Source organism: Mercurialis annua, linkage group LG5, assembly GCF_937616625.2.
Source record: "Mercurialis annua linkage group LG5, ddMerAnnu1.2, whole genome shotgun sequence".
Classification (NCBI taxonomy): domain Eukaryota; kingdom Viridiplantae; phylum Streptophyta; class Magnoliopsida; order Malpighiales; family Euphorbiaceae; genus Mercurialis; species Mercurialis annua.
In genome coordinates this window covers 17,601,428-17,620,301 of record NC_065574.1, presented here as the reverse complement: position 1 = coordinate 17,620,301, position 18,874 = coordinate 17,601,428, and the positions used below count along the sequence as shown (strand labels likewise).

Sequence of the window (18,874 nt, the reverse complement as noted above, 5' to 3'; positions counted from 1 at the left end):
GGATTACGTGTTATTTAAGTGATTCAAAGGTGTAATCATGTTTAATATGTTATTTGGATGATTTTGGCATGAATTATGATATTTGAGGTATGATATATATTCTGAAAGTTATACGTGAGCTGAAATTACATGATTTTGGTATTTGATCATGTTGTTAAAGTTTGTGGCAAGCCTTTAACCTTAGGGGTTAAATTGCAATTTTTGGTAATTTGAGGGGTTAAATTATATTTTTTAAATGCATTTTTTCTAAGTCTTAGCGACTGTTTTAAAACATTTTGGGAAAAAAATTATTTTGGGTTTTGTAATTTCTAGAGTCGGTTATGCTCCGAAAGTGATTTTAAAGCGTTTTTACGAAAAATAGCATTTTTGTGATTTTCGGGACTTCGTGAAATTTTTGAAAAGATATTACTATAATTTTGGTGAAATATTATTTATGGAAATTTATTATCTTTTAGAGATTTTGGTGAAATCACCGTTTTGTCGGAATTTCGGGTTCAGGCCTTGAGATGTGATTTTCGGCTGAAACAAGTGTTTTGACTTTTTTTAAAAAATCATGTGGTTTTGGAGATATATTATTATACTTTATTGAATTTGGTTTTTCGAGAAATAATAAATTTATTATGGAGCAAAACTAGGATTCAGATACTGATTTTAAATATTGGTTTTGCGAAAATTGTCGTTTTTGTTTGTTTGTCTTATGTTGTGGTATAGAGTCTTATAGAGCTAGGCGATCCCATTTTATATTTCCATATTTTAATTCGAGGTTTTTATTAGATCCATCGACGTCCCGTTGGGTGGAGTTGGACCGTAACTTACATGGAGCTTATGTGAGAGTTGTTTCATCTTTGTTGGGCTATGAGTTTATGCATTTATTTTTATTTTATTAAGTAATTAAAAGGCTAAAATATGTTTTATTAAGGTTTTCGAACTATGTTTTAATATCGGTATGGGAACATTGGAACGTACTTCCTATTGAGTGGCAATAGAATTGAGTGTGCACCAGTTTGATCGATCTGGTAAATTGATGATATACACACGTATTTGTGGTTATGGATTGCAGAGATAATATGTTGATTTAACTTTAGGGTTACGCTAGTGATGTACTCGATTGATTAAATTTGCGGGAGTTATAACTTGTGGATTAAGTGAAGTCGGTGATATGCTCGGTAGATTAAATTCTCGTATACCACAACTCCTTGATATATGGATCGTATTGTGGATTAAGAGGTGGATTAGGGACATACTCAGTGGATTAAGTTCTCAGGTGTCAAGATCATTTGGATTCTTTGATATTATGAGACATCATGAGTTGAGGTTTAGGGTTCCATCTATCAAGATCACTTAATATCTAAATATATTTGTATGAACTCACTCATATATGTGGATTTTAAATACTTTACAGGAGTTTTCATTTCGGTGTTGAACTTTCGAAGTTTCGTGTTCTCGGGGGTGTTTTAAATAAAGTTTATAAACGCTTGAACTCTAGAACTGCAGTAGTATAGTTGAACCTGTTTTCAGTTTGTTGTGTGGTTTTCCTCAGGTTTTTTTCCGAGAGGTGTGGTTTGTAAACCGTATGATGTTTTCTAGTAACAAAATCCAAAGATTTAATCATAAATTAGCATTAGGTATAAAAAAAGAGTAATGATTGTTAGCCATCTGTCACGACCCAAAATATTGAGCCGCAACCGGCGCTAGGGAACGGGAGTGGTAGCTCCGGAACCCGTAACAAGCCTCAAACCACTATTAATTTTTCGCAAATAATAAACAACTAACATTAAACAACGGAAGCAAATAAGCATATATATAACATGTAACCAAGTATTTACACTAACTATTCAAAACCTCGCGGGCTCTAATTACCGTACCCTGTACGAATTGGCCTCGCGGTACTATATACGTCAGTTAGTGTATCAAAACATATCACCAGCATCTGGTGCCGTGAAAAACATATAAAACACGTAGCCTACAAAAATATAAACAAGCAGCAAGTAATATACACAATCAAAAGTGTACTGTTGTCAAGGCTACGATTCTGTCAACACTGGAGCACTACTGCAACACTACGGAAGTCAAATAACTATACATACGTAGCTGACTTCCGGGTCCCAAAATTGGCTTCTAACTAAGTCCACACTCTAAGCACCTGAAAACATCAAAGTGAGGGGTCAGTATTTGGGAAAATACTGAGTGAGGTTGCATTTTACTAACGGTATTAGTATAAAAACATAGCATCGCGTTTCAATAAAACAATAATATAAGATAATACATATAAATAGGTATTTGATCCTTTCGAAACTAATATCCTAGCATGCGACACAACTTTCAAATAATCATTTCATACTGATCCAGATAGTCCGACCCGGGAGTGTTCACACTCTACCTCGTCGATCGCGACCTATCTCTTAATTCCAAAGTGTGAGTCCAACTCACTAGATACGGGGACTCCAGACTACACCGTAGCCGAGTGCTCACTCGTATCGAATTCATTGTCCAACTTCGAAATTCATATTCATATTCGTATCATGCACACATATATATATATATATATATATGTATATATATACTAAACCGACTCAATATTGTTTTCATATGCAAACACACTAAACCGACTCAATATTGTTGATCACACAGCCTATTGACACCCAATAGGTAGCTAGTTTCTCCGGATCGCATACTAGATCTTCGTATATAAACTCGATAGAAACACATAGCATTTAATCAAATCATATGTAATGCGATGCGTATAAACAATACGCGTATATATAGAATATAATAGTAAATAACTTTAATATATAATACACAAAAGTAAAGTGCAACTCACTGAAACCGCAATCCAATCAATGACGTGATCGATGAAATGATATGCTCTCGCTATCCCACGTCTACTGACCTCTCTGCTCGTTGACACGTCTGATACATAATAATTTACATTTAATAATTAGACGTGAATCGCGTGTTTTACGTGTAGTACTTTCAACTTCAAGGGTTTAGTTTCATTTTTAATATTATTCGTGAACTCAATATTCGTTTATCGTATTCACGATATACCCAACTCTATTTCTCGTATTCAAAAATCATATAACACTCTTAACGTTTCTCGTTATCTTTAATTATCAAAAACGTCGATCTAAAACTTTCCTTTTTAAATTATCGGGGTCCTTAACCATGTTTAAGGTCTAATATTTGAAAATATTGAAATCCCGCTCAATTAGGGCTAAAAGCCCATTTTGATCCCCATAAACCCACTGTACGGGCGAGCAAAGGCACTGTGCGTCCGCACAGTGTAGTGTGCGTCCGCACAGTGTAGTGTGCGTCCGCACAGTGTAGTGTGCGTCCGCACAGTGTAGTGTGCGTCCGCGCACCTCAGTGCAGCCCCCTGGAAACTCGTTTTCCGGGCACCCCGTCGTGCTATCACTCGTCAAACATCTATAAAACTTCATTTCCTCCAAAACCCGTACTTTTATTTTTTCCAAAAACGCTTAAATCAAGCTAAAAACGTTAAATTCCTAATCCTAAACTAAAACAACCATAAATTCGAATTTTAGCATTTATTCTCGAGATATTACCTTGAAACAAAGCTTAGAACGGATAGAGCTCTCGGTTCTGAAGAAATCGCCGCGAAAATCGCTCAAATCGGACGTCGAATGGAGAAACGGCGACGAAACGACAATATCGATCGTGATTTCTCAAACTCTCTCGAACTCTCTTTCACTCTCTGAACCATTCATGAACATCACGGCAGAAATTTTTGAAGTCCAGAATGAATGTTTGTGAACAATGCGGATATCATTTGAAAATGAGTAGGTATATTGGTCAAAGTTTCATGATTACCTTATCCCACCCACAATAACAAAAACTTCAATCGAATTTTTTATTCTTAATTATTCTGTAGAGGAGGTAAGATGGGCAGTTGGTCAGATCTAGTATGGATCGTACATGGACGATAGTTGGAGTCGGCGGCTCTCCTAGAGCTGGAGTTTCTAACTAGGATGAATGCGCTAACTATGGATATGATGCCGGAAATATATGTGTATATATACACATATATATATGTGTGTATATATATATATATGTATATATATATATGTGTGTGTATATATATATATATATATATATATATATATATATATATATATATATATATATATATATATATCATGGTCAAAAGCTCACTTTGAGTCTTGTTCTTTTCTGTTTATTATCATTTATCTTTTAAACTTTTCATTTAATCAATTTAGTCCATAACTAAATTAATTAATTCTTAAATTATAACTTGTACGTATTATTTTCACCCGATAAATAACACGAAGCTCAATATAAACATTTTCCTGTCAAAACCTACAAATTTCCCTTTTCGACACATAGTGGCTAAATTATCACTTTAGTCCCTGCAATTTATTTTGGGACTCTTCTTGGCATTTTCCATTTTAATTCCAATTCTAACTTTAGAATTGAAATATAATATTAAATTCCGCATAATTACTTTCCCGGAACCGACCTACTTAAAATTTATTTACTTAAATTTCTCCGAAATCTTTCCGATATCGTCATTCTGACGAGTTCAAACTGGACACGTGGCCCAAATAAATAATTAAATCTTTTGGGGTATTACATTCTTCTCCCCATATAAAAATTCGTCCTCGAATTTTCATAAAACTTGTTGGGACCTTATGATTGTTCTCATACTTTTCTTGACGTCCATTAATACGTATTAGTCGTATCTTTTCTTGTACTTTAACTTTTAGCTCCCTTCTTATAGCTTCCCGCCATGGTATAATCGAGACTTTTCTAGTTGTTACTTTTGTATTGTTTGTTGTCTTTCCAAAATAGTGTGGCTTAAAATGTATCGTTGATATCGTAATCCTTGCGTCATTACTATCTTGTCGGGATTTTCTTTGTTGGTTGTCATTAAGCGTTGTATTAATTATCGTATTATTGTACGCCTCCTTTCAGTGTAAACAGTCAGCGACAAGTGATTCTCATTTTTAGTAGCGTATCCATTATGTTCATACCTCCATGAGAATTCATCTTATAATCCCAAACATGCTGTCATAGTTCTTGTTGTCATCCACCATCGCTACTTTCCTTGAATATATGTTGATATAATGAAATAAAAAATAAATGAAGTTAATCATATCAAAAGGGTTTTTGACTATTGTTTTGAAAGAAAGAAGTACTTTCCTCGAATTTGTTACAATAATAACTGAAATAAATTATTTTAAAATTAGAAAAATTATACTACATATAAATAACAATAACTTATACTATACAATAACACTAATATCACTACAAGAAAACAGGGCTTTAGCGACGGAAATTTCCGTCGCTAAAGCCCTCATTTCCGTCGCAAAACTGCATTTGCGACGGATTTGCGACGGATCGTATCCGTCGCAACATTTTTGGTCGCAAACAAAATTTGCGACCAAAAACGTGTCCGTGGCTAATTTTGCGACGGAAACGTCCGTCGCAAAAGCCACAACGTCCGTCGCAAATGCGTCTCCAATTCATTTCGTTTGGAGACAAATTGGCGACGGAACTTGTGCATTTGCGACGGACAAGTCCGTCGCAAAGGCCTCAGCCTTGGAGACGAAGGCTGAGGGTCTGCGACGGATATATCCGTCGCAAATCAGTGACGGAAAAAATCCGTCGCCAATTCATCAGCTTTTGTCTCCAAAAGCTGATGAATTGGCGACGGACAAGTCCGTCGCAAATTCCACAGTCCGTCGCAAATTTCATTTTTTTTTGGCATTTTTTTGCCGTTTTACGCTATTTTTTGCCGTTTTCCCCTGTCGTTTTAAATACAGTAATAACAATTCATTTATAAATTACAATCAATTGAAACTGATAAATAAATATATATATATATATATATAAATATCAGAGTATAAATGTAAAGGTCAAAAAATAAAAATAAAAACCGTATATATGTGTGTAATAAAATAAGCTAACACGACACTACAAAGCTGGAGTGTCGTCATCGTCTGGTGGGGTAGGTGGGCGCTGTGGCCGATACTCTGCCGGAAGGTTAGGAATCATCCTGGCAATCTTCTCGCGTATCATCTGGGCCATATTCGCAGCCTGCTGTTCCCGAGCCAGTCGCAGACCCTCCTGAATGCCGGCCTGCACACGGCGCTCGACCTCCTCGTCTGCCTGCTGCGACGTCCTAGAAGAGCTGCCTCGCTGCACCCTGCTGCTGCTTGGCCCGGCGTACCTGCTGCTCGCAGAACCCAACCCGTACACGCGTTTCTTCTTGTTGACGCCCTCGATGTCTAGAAACACCTGGGTCTCGTCCACTGCAGCTGGGGTCGAGGAGCTACCCTCTCCGGTCTGAGGCTGTGTCGCAGCAGCAAGCCTCTCAGTGATGGCGTCCTACAAAACAATAAAAAAGATATCAGTTTAGTTTTCAAGCAACCAAAAATGCATAACATATTACAAAGTAAACCTAATTTCTAACGAAATTTCGACAGCATTTCCTCTGTAATATGAGCATCACCCATTTTTCAGGGAAGTCCTGCAAGCAAATTCCAGTATATAATCCAATAATAAACATGTTTAACAGCTAACCAACAAGCATTTTCAATCTAATAGATCATTTCCGAATTATTAAATTCAACTTAGAGAATTACAAGTTTAATAAAAACTTACAGTCATATCCTGAGCCCGTTTGTCGACCGGCTTCTTGTCAGCCTTCGTGGAGTGAAGGCGAGTGTACAACTCCGTCGCACTCGGTTTCCGGCCAAGCTCCCTTTCCTAAAATAAAAAATACAATTCAATTAGTATCAAAATAAAATAAATACGTTATTTAAGTATTTTAATTACTGAATTTTAAAACAAACCATGACATCCATATGCTTCAGAGCAGAGCGAGATCCACCAGTATGGCGGACAGGTCCAGAACCGGCGCCCGCTGGCTCGCTCATCCGATTTGCTCGGGCGGTTTCTGACCTTTTTTTCTCTTTCTCTGAGTTCCAGAACGCGTTCCAAGCATCCCAGATGTCATGGGTCACAGAAATATGCTTCTGTTGCGTCCTCCTCATTCTGTGGATGTTGTCTTTGTAGCGGTTGGCTGCATGGACCATGAAGACCTGTCTAATGACCTCCTCGCTATACGCCGCACTATCCCACCAGAACTCTTTCTGCAAACAGTACAAACATGTTGCATTAGTTAGTTTTTAAAAAAAAACATAATTTAAACGTTACGAAGCTTTAAATTAAATTACCTGAAACTCCTGGAAGTAGAACTCCCTCTGCTCGGCTGTTAGAAAGCGCCATGCTGTTCCATTATCGAACCAGCACTTCCTAAAAATCTCCCGCATAGCCCGTGAAACAGGCCCAGAGTCGATCAACATCGTCCTGTGATTTTTTAGGCATAGTTTAGTATATATACATATTACAATTTAAACGTGGAAAACTAAATTGTAAACATACCTGCTAGGGTCCGGGTGAACCCTCGCCCTACCCCGGTCGTCCAGAACAGCCGGGGGCTCGCCAGGCTCACGCTGCTGCCGAGGCTGAACAGGTGCTCCAGCCTCTAACTGCTGCTGCTCCTCAGCAACGTTGTCATCGCCAGGAACAGGGTTTGATCCCCGTCCGCGTCCTCGGCCTGAGGCTGATCCTCGGCCTGTGCCTGATCCTCGACCGCGACCCCTCATACCTGCACATACATCAATTTTAAATGTTCGACAAACAACCAACAGATTTATTAATAAAATTATACATTCCTTCGTGAAACATAAAACTATGAAATATTAATTCAAATTCAACAAGTGTACACATGAATAATATAAGTATAAAACATAAATTCGAGAAGCGTTAATACATCATCTTTAACAATTAATTAAGGTTTCAAAAATCTAGTGCATAAAATATACTAAACTACTAAAGTTCTTCGCTTTCATCTTCGTCTGATGAGGATGCGATGAACTCATCTTCTGTTTCTTGTTCAGGAGGCATGAACAACGCATCTTCCTCAGCTTCTCCAGTTTGATCAGCCAAATATGTCGGATTGTCTTCTGTTGCAACAATGAGAGGATTTTCTTCTATGTCATCTTGAAAGGCCGGGATAATCCCTTCGGGCATGTCAAGCTCTGATCGCGCCTTTATCCTGCAAACTGCCCACCAATTTATTTTATCCCTTCTTTTACTCGGATATGGCAGGTAATGAACTTGGTCGGCCTGTTCAGCTAAGATGAACGGTTCATACTTGTTGTATCTCCTTCTGTTATTAATATCCACCATGTTGTATTTTTTGTTACTAATTGTGCCTGAATTTTGCGCTGGGTCGAACCATTCGCATTTAAATAAGACAGTCGTTTTCATTGGAAGCGCTGGATACTCTAACTCAATTATGTCTGTCAGAAATCCATAAAAGTCATTTTCGCTATCGACATATTGAGTTCCCCTTACGCAGACTCCACTATTCATTGTAAGTTGTTCCTCCCCATAAGCTTGAGTCTGAAACTTGAACCCGTTTACACGGTACCCCTTAAATGTTCTGACTGATCTAAGAGGTCCTTTAGCGAGACTAAGAATGAAGGGATTGGTACAGACAGTTGGATCTTGCACCTGAAGCGTAAAAGTGTATTATAAATCGGAACTTTTAACTAAAAGATTCGAAATATATTCTGTTAAATACTTACATATTGTTGAAACCAGCAGGCAAAGTCACTCTCGAACTTTGCTTCAATTTGCGAGGTGTTGAAACCAGCAGGCAAAGTCACGGAGAGCGATTGGCATAAGTCTTTGCATAAAAATGTGGCAGTCGTGACTTTTCATTCCATGCATTTTCATACCGATTGTATCGACACATCTGGACAAGTTGGACGCATAGCCATCTGGAAATTTTATTAACTTTATCCACTCGAGCAAAGCCTTTTTTCCGTCCCTGTCCAAAGCATACATTGCCTTAGGAAATCTCCCAGTAACCGGATCTTTTGCTAACTCAGGCCGAGCACATATGTCATTCAACTCTTCTCTCGATTTTGCATGGTCTTTTGTTTTCCCGGGAATATTTAGTACAGTATTGAAAATGTTGTCGAATACGTTTTTCTCAATATGCATGACATCGAGATTGTGACGAATTAGATTCGTTTTCCAATACGGCAAATCCCAGAATATACTTTTTTTATTCCAACCATAATTTTCCGACTTCGCAGCATTATTTTTCTCAGCCCCAATTTCATATGCCTTCATAAATCCCAGACTGTCCACCTCTGCCAACAATTCTTCTCCGGTTTTCGGCTGTCCGAAACTATTGGTTACGGTTTTTCCTTTTCGGAAATGAGTTGTATTACGCCGGTACGGGTGACCACGAGGCAAGAACTTTCTGTGACAGTCAAACCACGACTGTTTTCTACTCCCTTTAAGCGTAAAAGCTTCCGTATTTTCCATGCAGTGTGGGCAAGCCAGCCTCCCAGATGTGCTCCAGCCAGACAACATCGAATAAGCAGGAAAATCATTAATTGTCCACATAAGTGCCGCTTTCATTTGGAAATTCTGTCGCCTTTGAACGTCGAATGTCTGCACTCCGAATTCCCACAGTTGGTTCAGCTCAGCTATCAACGGTTGCAGGAAAATATCCATTTGGTGTTTAGGATTTCGAGGCCCAGGGACAATAACAGTTAAAAACATGAACTCGTCTTTCATACACATCCCTGGGGGGAGATTGTATGGTGTCAAAATTACAGGCCATGATGAATAATTCTGCCCGAAGGCCCCAAATGGCTGAAACCCATCAGTACACAGGCCCAGTCTGATATTTCGAACTTCTGCCGCAAACTCTGTATGCAATTCACTGAAATGTTTCCACGCCGGGGAGTCTGACGGGTGACACATCTTTCCATCAACCATTTCGTGTTCTGCGTGCCACGTCATATGCTTGGCGGTGGCTTTAGAAGCGTACAACCTCTGCAGTCTCGGAGTTATAGGAAAATAAAACATTTTCCTATAAGGGACGTTAACTCGTCTTTTCACAGAATTTCCTTTAGGGGGCGGTTTCCACCGTTCGTGATCGCAAATTTTGCATCGCGTTAACTCCGCGTCTGACCCCCAATAAATCATGCAATTGCGGAAACAGCAATCGATAACTTCAACCGGCAACCCAAGACCTCTGACTATCTTCTTTATTTCAGCAAAGTTCTTTGGCATCTTGTTGTCCTCTGGGAGCAGCTCTTGTATAAATTCGGTCACATCATCTACTAAAGCTACTGACCCACTATGTCGACATTTGATGTCCAACATTTTAGCAGCTGCAGACAAGGGAGAATGTTTGCTATTACCGGGGCATACAGGTTCTTCGGCCGCACGCATCATATCATAAAAATGTTTAGCTTCATTATTCGGCTCCTCCTCCGTGAACACTACTTCTGGACCCGCAGCATCAATAACCATTCTCTGAACTGAGCTGAACTCGTCACCCCCCTCATATTCCATGTCAACGTCACACTCCGGCAGTTGTGTAACAGGACGGGGATTTAAAACATTTCCCTCCCCATGAAAAACCCAAACTTGATAATCTTTAACAAACCCTTTCTGCAAAATGTGGAGCTTCACTGTTTCGACATCTCGGTAACTCGTATTTTTACATCCCACCCTAGGGCAAGGGCATTTAATATCGGGCCCGCTCATACACGCTGGATGGCGTAAAGCGAAATTTACAAACTCTTGGACGCGCTCCTCAAAACCAGGGTACAGCAACCCGCCCTGGAGCCGCCTATACATCCAACTTCGGTCTGTATCCATTTCTGTAGCACGGATAATTAGGAGGGTTTTCGCTCGAGAATAGCAAAGTCAATGTAATTGACTGCTTTAAAGGTGTGGACCTATCCCATTCGCAAAACTGGCTCCCCTTAACTCGGCCACGATATATGCCTAGCAACGGAGAAAAATATTCGGCAGCCTTCCGGCGTCGTTCTCCTTCAGTGCGATATTTAGTATATGCGCTGTAACGCTAATTATATATTCCGCGAGGAATAAGCGTTACAAAACATATACTATACATCCACCCGGAGAACAAACGCTGGAAAACAACCAAATATTTTTCTACCGCTACTAGACATATATGGTTTTCGTGACCGAGTTACGGGAGGACCAGTTTTGCAAACTGTACAAACTGTACAATCCCGTGTCGTTCAATCTCTTGAACACACGAGACGGGAACTCTAAGGCTAGGTTTGCGATTTTATTCGGTGGGAATAAAATCGAGATTTATTTATAGGTTGAATGTTGTAAATAAAATCTATTCCAACTAAAATAAATCAAAATAAGCAATAAAACCTACTTGTTGAAGGGCAGAACCGCAAAGAGAAGATGAAAAGCCCAGATAAGTCGGAACCACTATGCGCAGCGAGTGTCAGAGAATACAAACCTATCACATTTAAAAAACACGTATTATTATAATAATAAAAAATCTAATAAAAATTCGGCAGCACTTCCCCTAAAAATGAGCATCACCCATTTTTCAGGGAAGTCCTGCAAGCAAATCACAATACATTTTCAAAAATAATTACTAATTGATCAATCACAACCAACAATACCAACACCAATTATAACATTATAATTAATTATAATATTAAATAAATTAATCACACAATTAACCAATTTATATTTTAATTAAACTACAATTGAATTATTAACTTAAATTACCAATTTAATTAATATACATACTTTTATAATATAATTACCTAAATCTAACAATTAATATTAAATTAACACATTAACTAACCAAAATATATAAATTATAATACTTAATTAAACAAAATTAAAGTAAATAATGAAAACCTCACTATGGCAGCGGGATGAAAGCAGTGGTAGCGGGAGGGAGGCGACGACAGCGAGTGGAGGAGGCGGTCTAAAACCGAAATAATTTAACCTAATTTGAATATAAATTACAAAACATAAAATTAATATAAATTAATTTAACCTAAAATAGAAAATTAATCTAATTTAAACCTAAAACAGAAAATTGAAATCATTAAATTAACCCTAAAACTGAAAATTAACAATAAAGTAATCTAATTTAACCTAAAATATAAAAAATAACCACAAAACTAATATAGTTTACATTAAATATAAACTATTAAAAATCACCTAATTAATACACTAGCAATTATACCTAAATATAAACTATTAACCTAAATTCAAACAATTAATCAACAATTTACAAAAATAATTAACCTAAGAAGTAATCTAATAATAAAAAATTACATAACCTAAATTAAAATCACCTAACTAATACCCTAATTTAACCTACTTTAACAATAACTAACCTTTACAAATTGAGATCGGCGACAGTGGTACAGGCGGCAACAGTGGCGGCGACGGCAGCAGTGGAGGCGGAAACAGTGGCGGCGACGGCAGCAAAGGAGGAGACGGCAGCGGTTTTTCTGGAAAACAAAAAAAATTAAATACACACCAAAAACAACACAAAACCTAGCATTAACCAACCTATTAATCGAAAAGAGGAAGAAAGGCGGCGGTGTTGGCAGCAAATAGGGGTCGCCGGACGGAGTGGTGGAGAGTTGCAGAGAGGGGCGGCGGTTTTTTGTTTCAGAAATAAAAGGGAGAAGGAAGGGGAAGCTGCTGCTCGTTTCATTTAACCCCAAAATTAGCGACGGATTAATAAATTCCGTCGCTAATTTGGAGTTAAATGAAACTCACCGTTTCATTTAACTCCTTGGCGACGGATTCTAGTCATCCGTCGCTAATTTTGCGACGGACGAGTAGAATCCGTTGCCAAGGAGTTAAATGAAACGGTGAGTTTCATTTAACTCCAAATTAGCGACGGAATTTATTAATCCGTCGCTAATTTTGCGACGGACGAGTAGAATCCGTCGCCAAGGAGTTAAATGAAACGGTGAGTTTCATTTAACTCCAAATTAGCGACGGAATTTATTAATCCGTCGCTAATTTTGGGCTAAAAAAGGGCGCCACATATTCCCTCCAAACACCCGCCAAAATAGCGACGGATTAGCGACGGATAATCCGTCGCTACTTTGGCGGGAGCAACCCCGCCATAAATTTAACCAAATTCGCGACACTTTCTGGATCCGTCTCTAATTCCGTCGCTGTTTTACTGTTTTAGCGACGGATTTTAGATCCGTCGCTAAAGTCCGTCGCAAAAACAGTGTTTTCTAGTAGTGTATTATGATATTTATTATAAATATTTTAAATTAAGTCCTCAAGTATTTTATTATAATAAATTATATTTACTCTTATTATTATATATAATTTTAGATTAAGAACTATATTTTTTTATGATTTCTAATAATTCAATAATTCATTTTTTATTTATTATGTTATTTAGTTAATAAATTAATTATATATATCAACTAGAATAAATCAATTATTTTAAAATATACATTTAATTTTAGTAAAAATGTGATATTTTTTAATTATTAAATTAATGAAAAAATTGGTATAATTTTATAGCATAAGTAATTAGATTTTAAATTGATTTGTGTTAAATATAAATGAAATGAATAAATTAATTTTTGTGATAATCGTTTAATTGAAAGGAAAAACAATTTTTTTAAACAATTGTAATTATTAGTAATTATTATTTCCCAGCGGATATATATTTTTAAAAGGCGAAACCTATTTTAAGGTTCATATATTTTTATTTTTATAATTTATTTACTCGATTCTTATATTTTTAAAAACAGTTTTATAAAATCATTCTGTTAACAAAAGTGTGAAAGTGTGGTGCACTTTCAGTGATCAAGTAAATTATTTTTAAAAATACAAAGACTAAATAAAAAAATAAAAAACCTTTATGAAACCGTTCTTATAAATATGAAGACCAAAAAAATTAAGAGCAACACATAAAAAAATAAAATATAAACATGTATAATGTATTACACATCCCTCTTTTTTTTGCAAATATACATACTCTTGATAAAAATTAAAGTATTAAGCAATGTGTTAAAATCTGAATCGATGGCCGAACCGATAAGACTATCGGTTTTCGATTGAACCGGTTGAATCGGTTTAATGACCGGTTGAATCGGGTTAAAAAAGTATGGTTCACCGCTTCAATCTCCGATTTACCGGTTCAGTATTCAACTTTTTACCGGTTCAATACAATTCGATCCGATTTAATCCGGTTCAACTAAAAAATTCAATTTTTTTATTATTTTAGACCGGATTACTGGTCAATTTCCGATTTAAATGGTTCGACCGACCGGTTCTGTCCGGTTTTTAAAACACCGGTATAGAGGATCTAATTTATAACAATGAATATATAGGTTCACTAGCAACATTTTATTTAATAAATTTTAAAATTTGATATATAATTGAAGAAGAAAAGTGAAAAGGTTAGAGAAAGTAAGTGGCATCCCACATGCATTGAAGAACTAAAAGAATTGCCCTACTGCCTCATGCCTTGCACTGAATTTGATGTAATCCACTATTTCATTCAACATGATTTAAGGGCATCGGATGATCCTTTTAGTTGACCAATATCTTGAAAATTCTACCTCAAAAACCTTATTTTGTTTCATATTAGTATTACATTAGTTTTTATCTGTAAAATGTGCATGGTTGCATATGAATTAATTAATAGACCAGATACTAATATTGAACAATCTTATGAAATTACTCTAAAGCAAACAAAGTAGCATTGTTTCATTCTTTAAAAATATATAAACATATTAATTTATCATTTTTATCAAATATCTGTTTTTAAAATAATTTGAAAAATGTAGTATGTCAGTTTTATAAAAAAATAATTATATTTAAACTTCAAATTCAAAAATAACTATTCAATATAACGATTATATCACGTCGATCGAGTAACAAACTAATTATATATTTGCAATATTTGGATATTTAATATTAAAAATTAAACAAACATTAATATTTTATTGGTTTGCTGTATGATGATATGGTACAACTATTGTATAGAATGATCATCATCAAATCAATTTTCGCAATTGAATGTATGAATTTTTTTTAAATGAACATATTAAATAATCTACGTCTAACAATACACTCTAAAAATATTTACCTTAACTTATAAAAATTAAAGGATCAGACTGCATAAACTCTTAAGAAATATATTAAATACATTGCTCAAATTTATGAATATAAATAAATTATTTTGCTAAAAAAAGAATAATAAAATTATATAAGGACTGATAACAATTACACCCATCCGTTAAAAATGAGATAAGTGCTTTAAATATTTTATATTAAATTGAAAGTATATATTGTTCAAAAATAATGTACAATTAAATTTGATAAAAAAAATAATTTAGAAATAAACGCATGCATGTATAATACTTCTTGCGGACAATAATATTTAGTAAAAATGTATATAAATTAAGACATATTAATTCCTGTGTCAAAGTCAAATGCGACGAATATTATGAATCGGAGGGAGTATATATAATGCATATTTCTTGTTATATAAATGTTTAATTGACATTTGGGAGAAGATATGTTTAGTAGATAAATAGGAAAAAAACAAAGAAATTGCGGGATAGAAGAATGAAGAGAAATTCTTCATTCGTGAGACAAAAATTAATATGTTGACAAATAACATAGTAGTAATTGACAGTAAAGCAGATTTGATTGATTTGAAATAGGCAAATATTGAGGAATAAGGTTTCCCATTCAACAGACATTTACTCATACTCTCTTCGCAAACGGACATAACATTTCTTTATTTATTTTTCTTTATTTCTGTTCCCATCCTCCACTGTCTCTCTCTCTCTCTCTCTCTGTTTTAAAACTTTGCACTGATCCATATATTTCTCTTAAAACTCACTCTTTAATATTGCACCGTGCCCTTTAAGCAAATTTAGCAATTTGGCTTCCTTTTCCTTGCTTCGGTTGTCTTCTTTTCCTTGTCTCGCATAGATTTCTTGCCAACTACTGCAAAGGTTTGCCTTTTTTCTTTCTTTAAAAGTTCATATTTTAGGTCTCATGTCTGCAGACAACTGACAGGAAACCCTAGCTAGCTCTTTCTTTTATATGATGGTTATGTCAGATGAAGTCTTCTGTTTAGATTTGCATGTAAAAAGAAAAAAAAAAGAAGGGTTTAAAATATATCTATATGTTAAGTAATTCTTTACGTCGACTTATTTTTCTTTCTGCTGAAAAAGTAATAATTATTGGGTTCTTGAAAGCATGGGATGCACCGCTTTCACTTTTTCTTTCAGATCTTATACAGGAAAAACTGAGAAAAGTGTAATTTGGTTGTTAAATAGAAGTGAGGAAAGCTTTATTTGATACTCTAAATCTTGCTCTATATGTAACTTATAATTTGATGAGTTTATTACTAATGGTTAAAGAACTGCATGGAAATATCAGACGATGATGGCGGGAAATGGACAAGTATCGGTTCCTCCGGGATTCCGATTTCATCCGACGGATGAAGAACTTTTGTACTACTATCTCAAGAAGAAGGTCTCTTACGAAGCCATTGATCTTGATGTTATCAGGGAAGTGGACCTCAACAAACTTGAGCCTTGGGACCTCAAAGGTTAGATCCATGCACCCCCATGTAGGATAATTTCATTTCACATTTTATGATGCAATATGAAACTTGGGAAATTCTTATTCCGATTCGCACTTTATTTATGGATCTAACCGATCAGAAGATAAAATATTTTAGAATTTTAAAAAAATGAAGCAAAGAAAATTATAGAAAATGTGTTAACTTTTATTAGTATATAGGCTAGAGCTAGGTAAGAATTTTTTATAAAACCCTTATATAGTGTTGAAGGTGTGCATTTTGGTAGAGATTAAAAAGAACATAAATAATAAGTTAATATATGGAAATGCAGATAAATGCAGAATTGGATCTGGTCCTCAAAATGAATGGTATTTCTTCAGTCACAAGGACAAGAAATATCCAACAGGAACTCGAACAAATAGGGCAACCACGGCTGGGTTTTGGAAAGCAACAGGACGAGACAAAGCCATTCATCTCAGCAACTCTAAAAGGATTGGCATGAGGAAAACCCTAGTGTTCTACACTGGACGTGCTCCTCATGGTCAAAAGACTGATTGGATCATGCATGAGTACCGTCTCGATGATCACAATATGCCAGACCTTCAGGTAACATATTTTTATAATTCTTCTTTCCATGATTTCATGCAATATAGATTTCGGGGTTAAAAAAACTAGCGGATAATGAACTATGCACTTTTAACAAAACGGTCTCCAAATTTTTATTTATAATATTTTGGTAACTCAACTAATATGTTTTAGAAATAGGAGGTTACTCTCTCATTTCAAATCGGTTTTTACTTACGCGGCTGCCGGCTTGTTATTCACTTTAACATCTGATAATCTTTCACGTAAGCAAAAATCGATCTAAAATGAGCGGGTGATCTTCCTATATAAATGAAAATCTATCTGAAATGAACGGATAATCTCCTAGATTTTGAGTTATTGAATGGCACCCACCAAACAACCAATTTTTTTTTTAAATTGCAGGAAGATGGGTGGGTGGTATGTAGGGTGTTCAAGAAGAAGACTCAAAGTAGAGGTTTCTTAGCAGAAGTTTGTCAAGAAGAAGAAGAGCATGCAATGGAGCCCAAACACATGAAGGCTAGTTCATCAATGCACCAACCACTCTATGACTACACCTTGGACGGTTCCATGCATCTACCTCAACTGTTTAGTCCAGAATCAACAATCCCATCCTTTCTCTCGCCTCTCTCTTTGAACCCCATGGATATTCAGTGCTCCCAAAACTTGCTCAGCCTAACATCACCTGGACTCCTGCAACCGGAGAGGTTCCCCGGTGGCGATTGGTCGTTTCTTGATAAGCTTCTTGCATCTCAGCAACCCCTTGACCCAACCAAACCTAACACTTCTTCCCAATTTGCTGATATGGCTCATCATCACAAGTTCCCGTTCCCATACCTTGGCTGTGAAACTGACTTTATGAGATTTTCCAAGTAAATTTTTTGCTTATTAATTACCCTATGTGTTGTGGACACAACAATTCATGTCAACTCTACTTGCTTAAATTTATACTCCTTCATATTTTATAATTCCTTAGATTTGCAATATCACAATGTATATAGTCAATTAATTATTATTATTTTCCAACATTTTCAGAATATCTACATGCAACACACAAGCACATGAACTTCTTTCTTCTTAATCTTTCACGCATAAAGGTATTAGAAAGTTGCCATTTGAGGGTTAAATATATTCTCGGCTGTAGAAGGAACTATAACCTTTTTACACAACGGTTATCAAATTATAAAAAAAATTACAAAATAGTTACCGTGCTTTAGGTATTTTACAAAACGGTTACCGAATTATAAAAAATCTCAATGAAATTACCGAATAGTAATTTTTTTACAAATCATTTACCGGTTTGTTGATGTAGACACCAGCTTGCTGATTTGGATGAGGCAAAGATGAATAGTCAAACATCCAATTGGTAGTCATTTTATAAAAAAATAAATTATTACATAGACTTAGTCTACCACATCATCTGTGGCCTGAGCCGTATAACACTTCATTAATATAATGGAATTATTGTAATATTATTATTAAAAAGTGTAAAAAAAAACCACGAAGTTACAATAATGCCATCACATTAATGACGTGTTATACTATGATTGATTCAGTCTATGGATGATGTGGTGTACCAAGTCTATATAATAATTTCTCATTTGCTAACTATTTTGTAGAAAACACAAATTCGATAATCATTTTGTTATCTTTCGGCCATCATTATGTTAAAAAATTATAATTTAGTAACCGTTTTGTTAATTTTAAAATTCGATAACCATTTTATAAATTGTTATAGTCGGCTATCCATAAAACAAAATTAACCCTGCCATTCTCGATGATAGAAATAAGAGGTTTTTACACAAATATCGAAAAAAATGAAAATATTTACAAAGA

General features: G+C 35.7%; 2 protein-coding genes across 2 annotated transcripts; one reads left to right on the top strand and one right to left on the bottom strand.

Annotated features, from left to right (window-relative positions):
- Nucleotides 1-5,849: 5,849 nt before the first annotated feature.
- On the bottom strand, nt 5,850-11,866 carry LOC126681611 (uncharacterized). The gene is made up of 7 exons (XM_050377157.2): nt 11,779-11,866; nt 11,279-11,365; nt 7,429-7,654; nt 7,221-7,353; nt 6,837-7,136; nt 6,646-6,750; nt 5,850-6,369 (listed from the first exon to the last, which is right to left on the bottom strand). The coding sequence occupies exons 3-7, from the start codon at nt 7,650-7,652 to the stop codon at nt 5,956-5,958; spliced, it is 1,176 nt and encodes a 391-aa protein (XP_050233114.1). The 5' UTR covers nt 7,653-7,654; nt 11,279-11,365; nt 11,779-11,866; the 3' UTR covers nt 5,850-5,955.
- A 3,625-nt stretch (nt 11,867-15,491) lies between these two features.
- On the top strand, nt 15,492-18,066 carry LOC126680537 (protein SOMBRERO). Its single transcript, XM_050375674.2, has 4 exons — nt 15,492-15,881; nt 16,312-16,483; nt 16,788-17,062; nt 17,444-18,066. Exons 2-4 carry the CDS (start codon nt 16,315-16,317, stop codon nt 17,912-17,914), a joined length of 915 nt encoding a protein of 304 aa, XP_050231631.1. The 5' UTR covers nt 15,492-15,881; nt 16,312-16,314; the 3' UTR covers nt 17,915-18,066.
- Nucleotides 18,067-18,874: the final 808 nt, after the last annotated feature.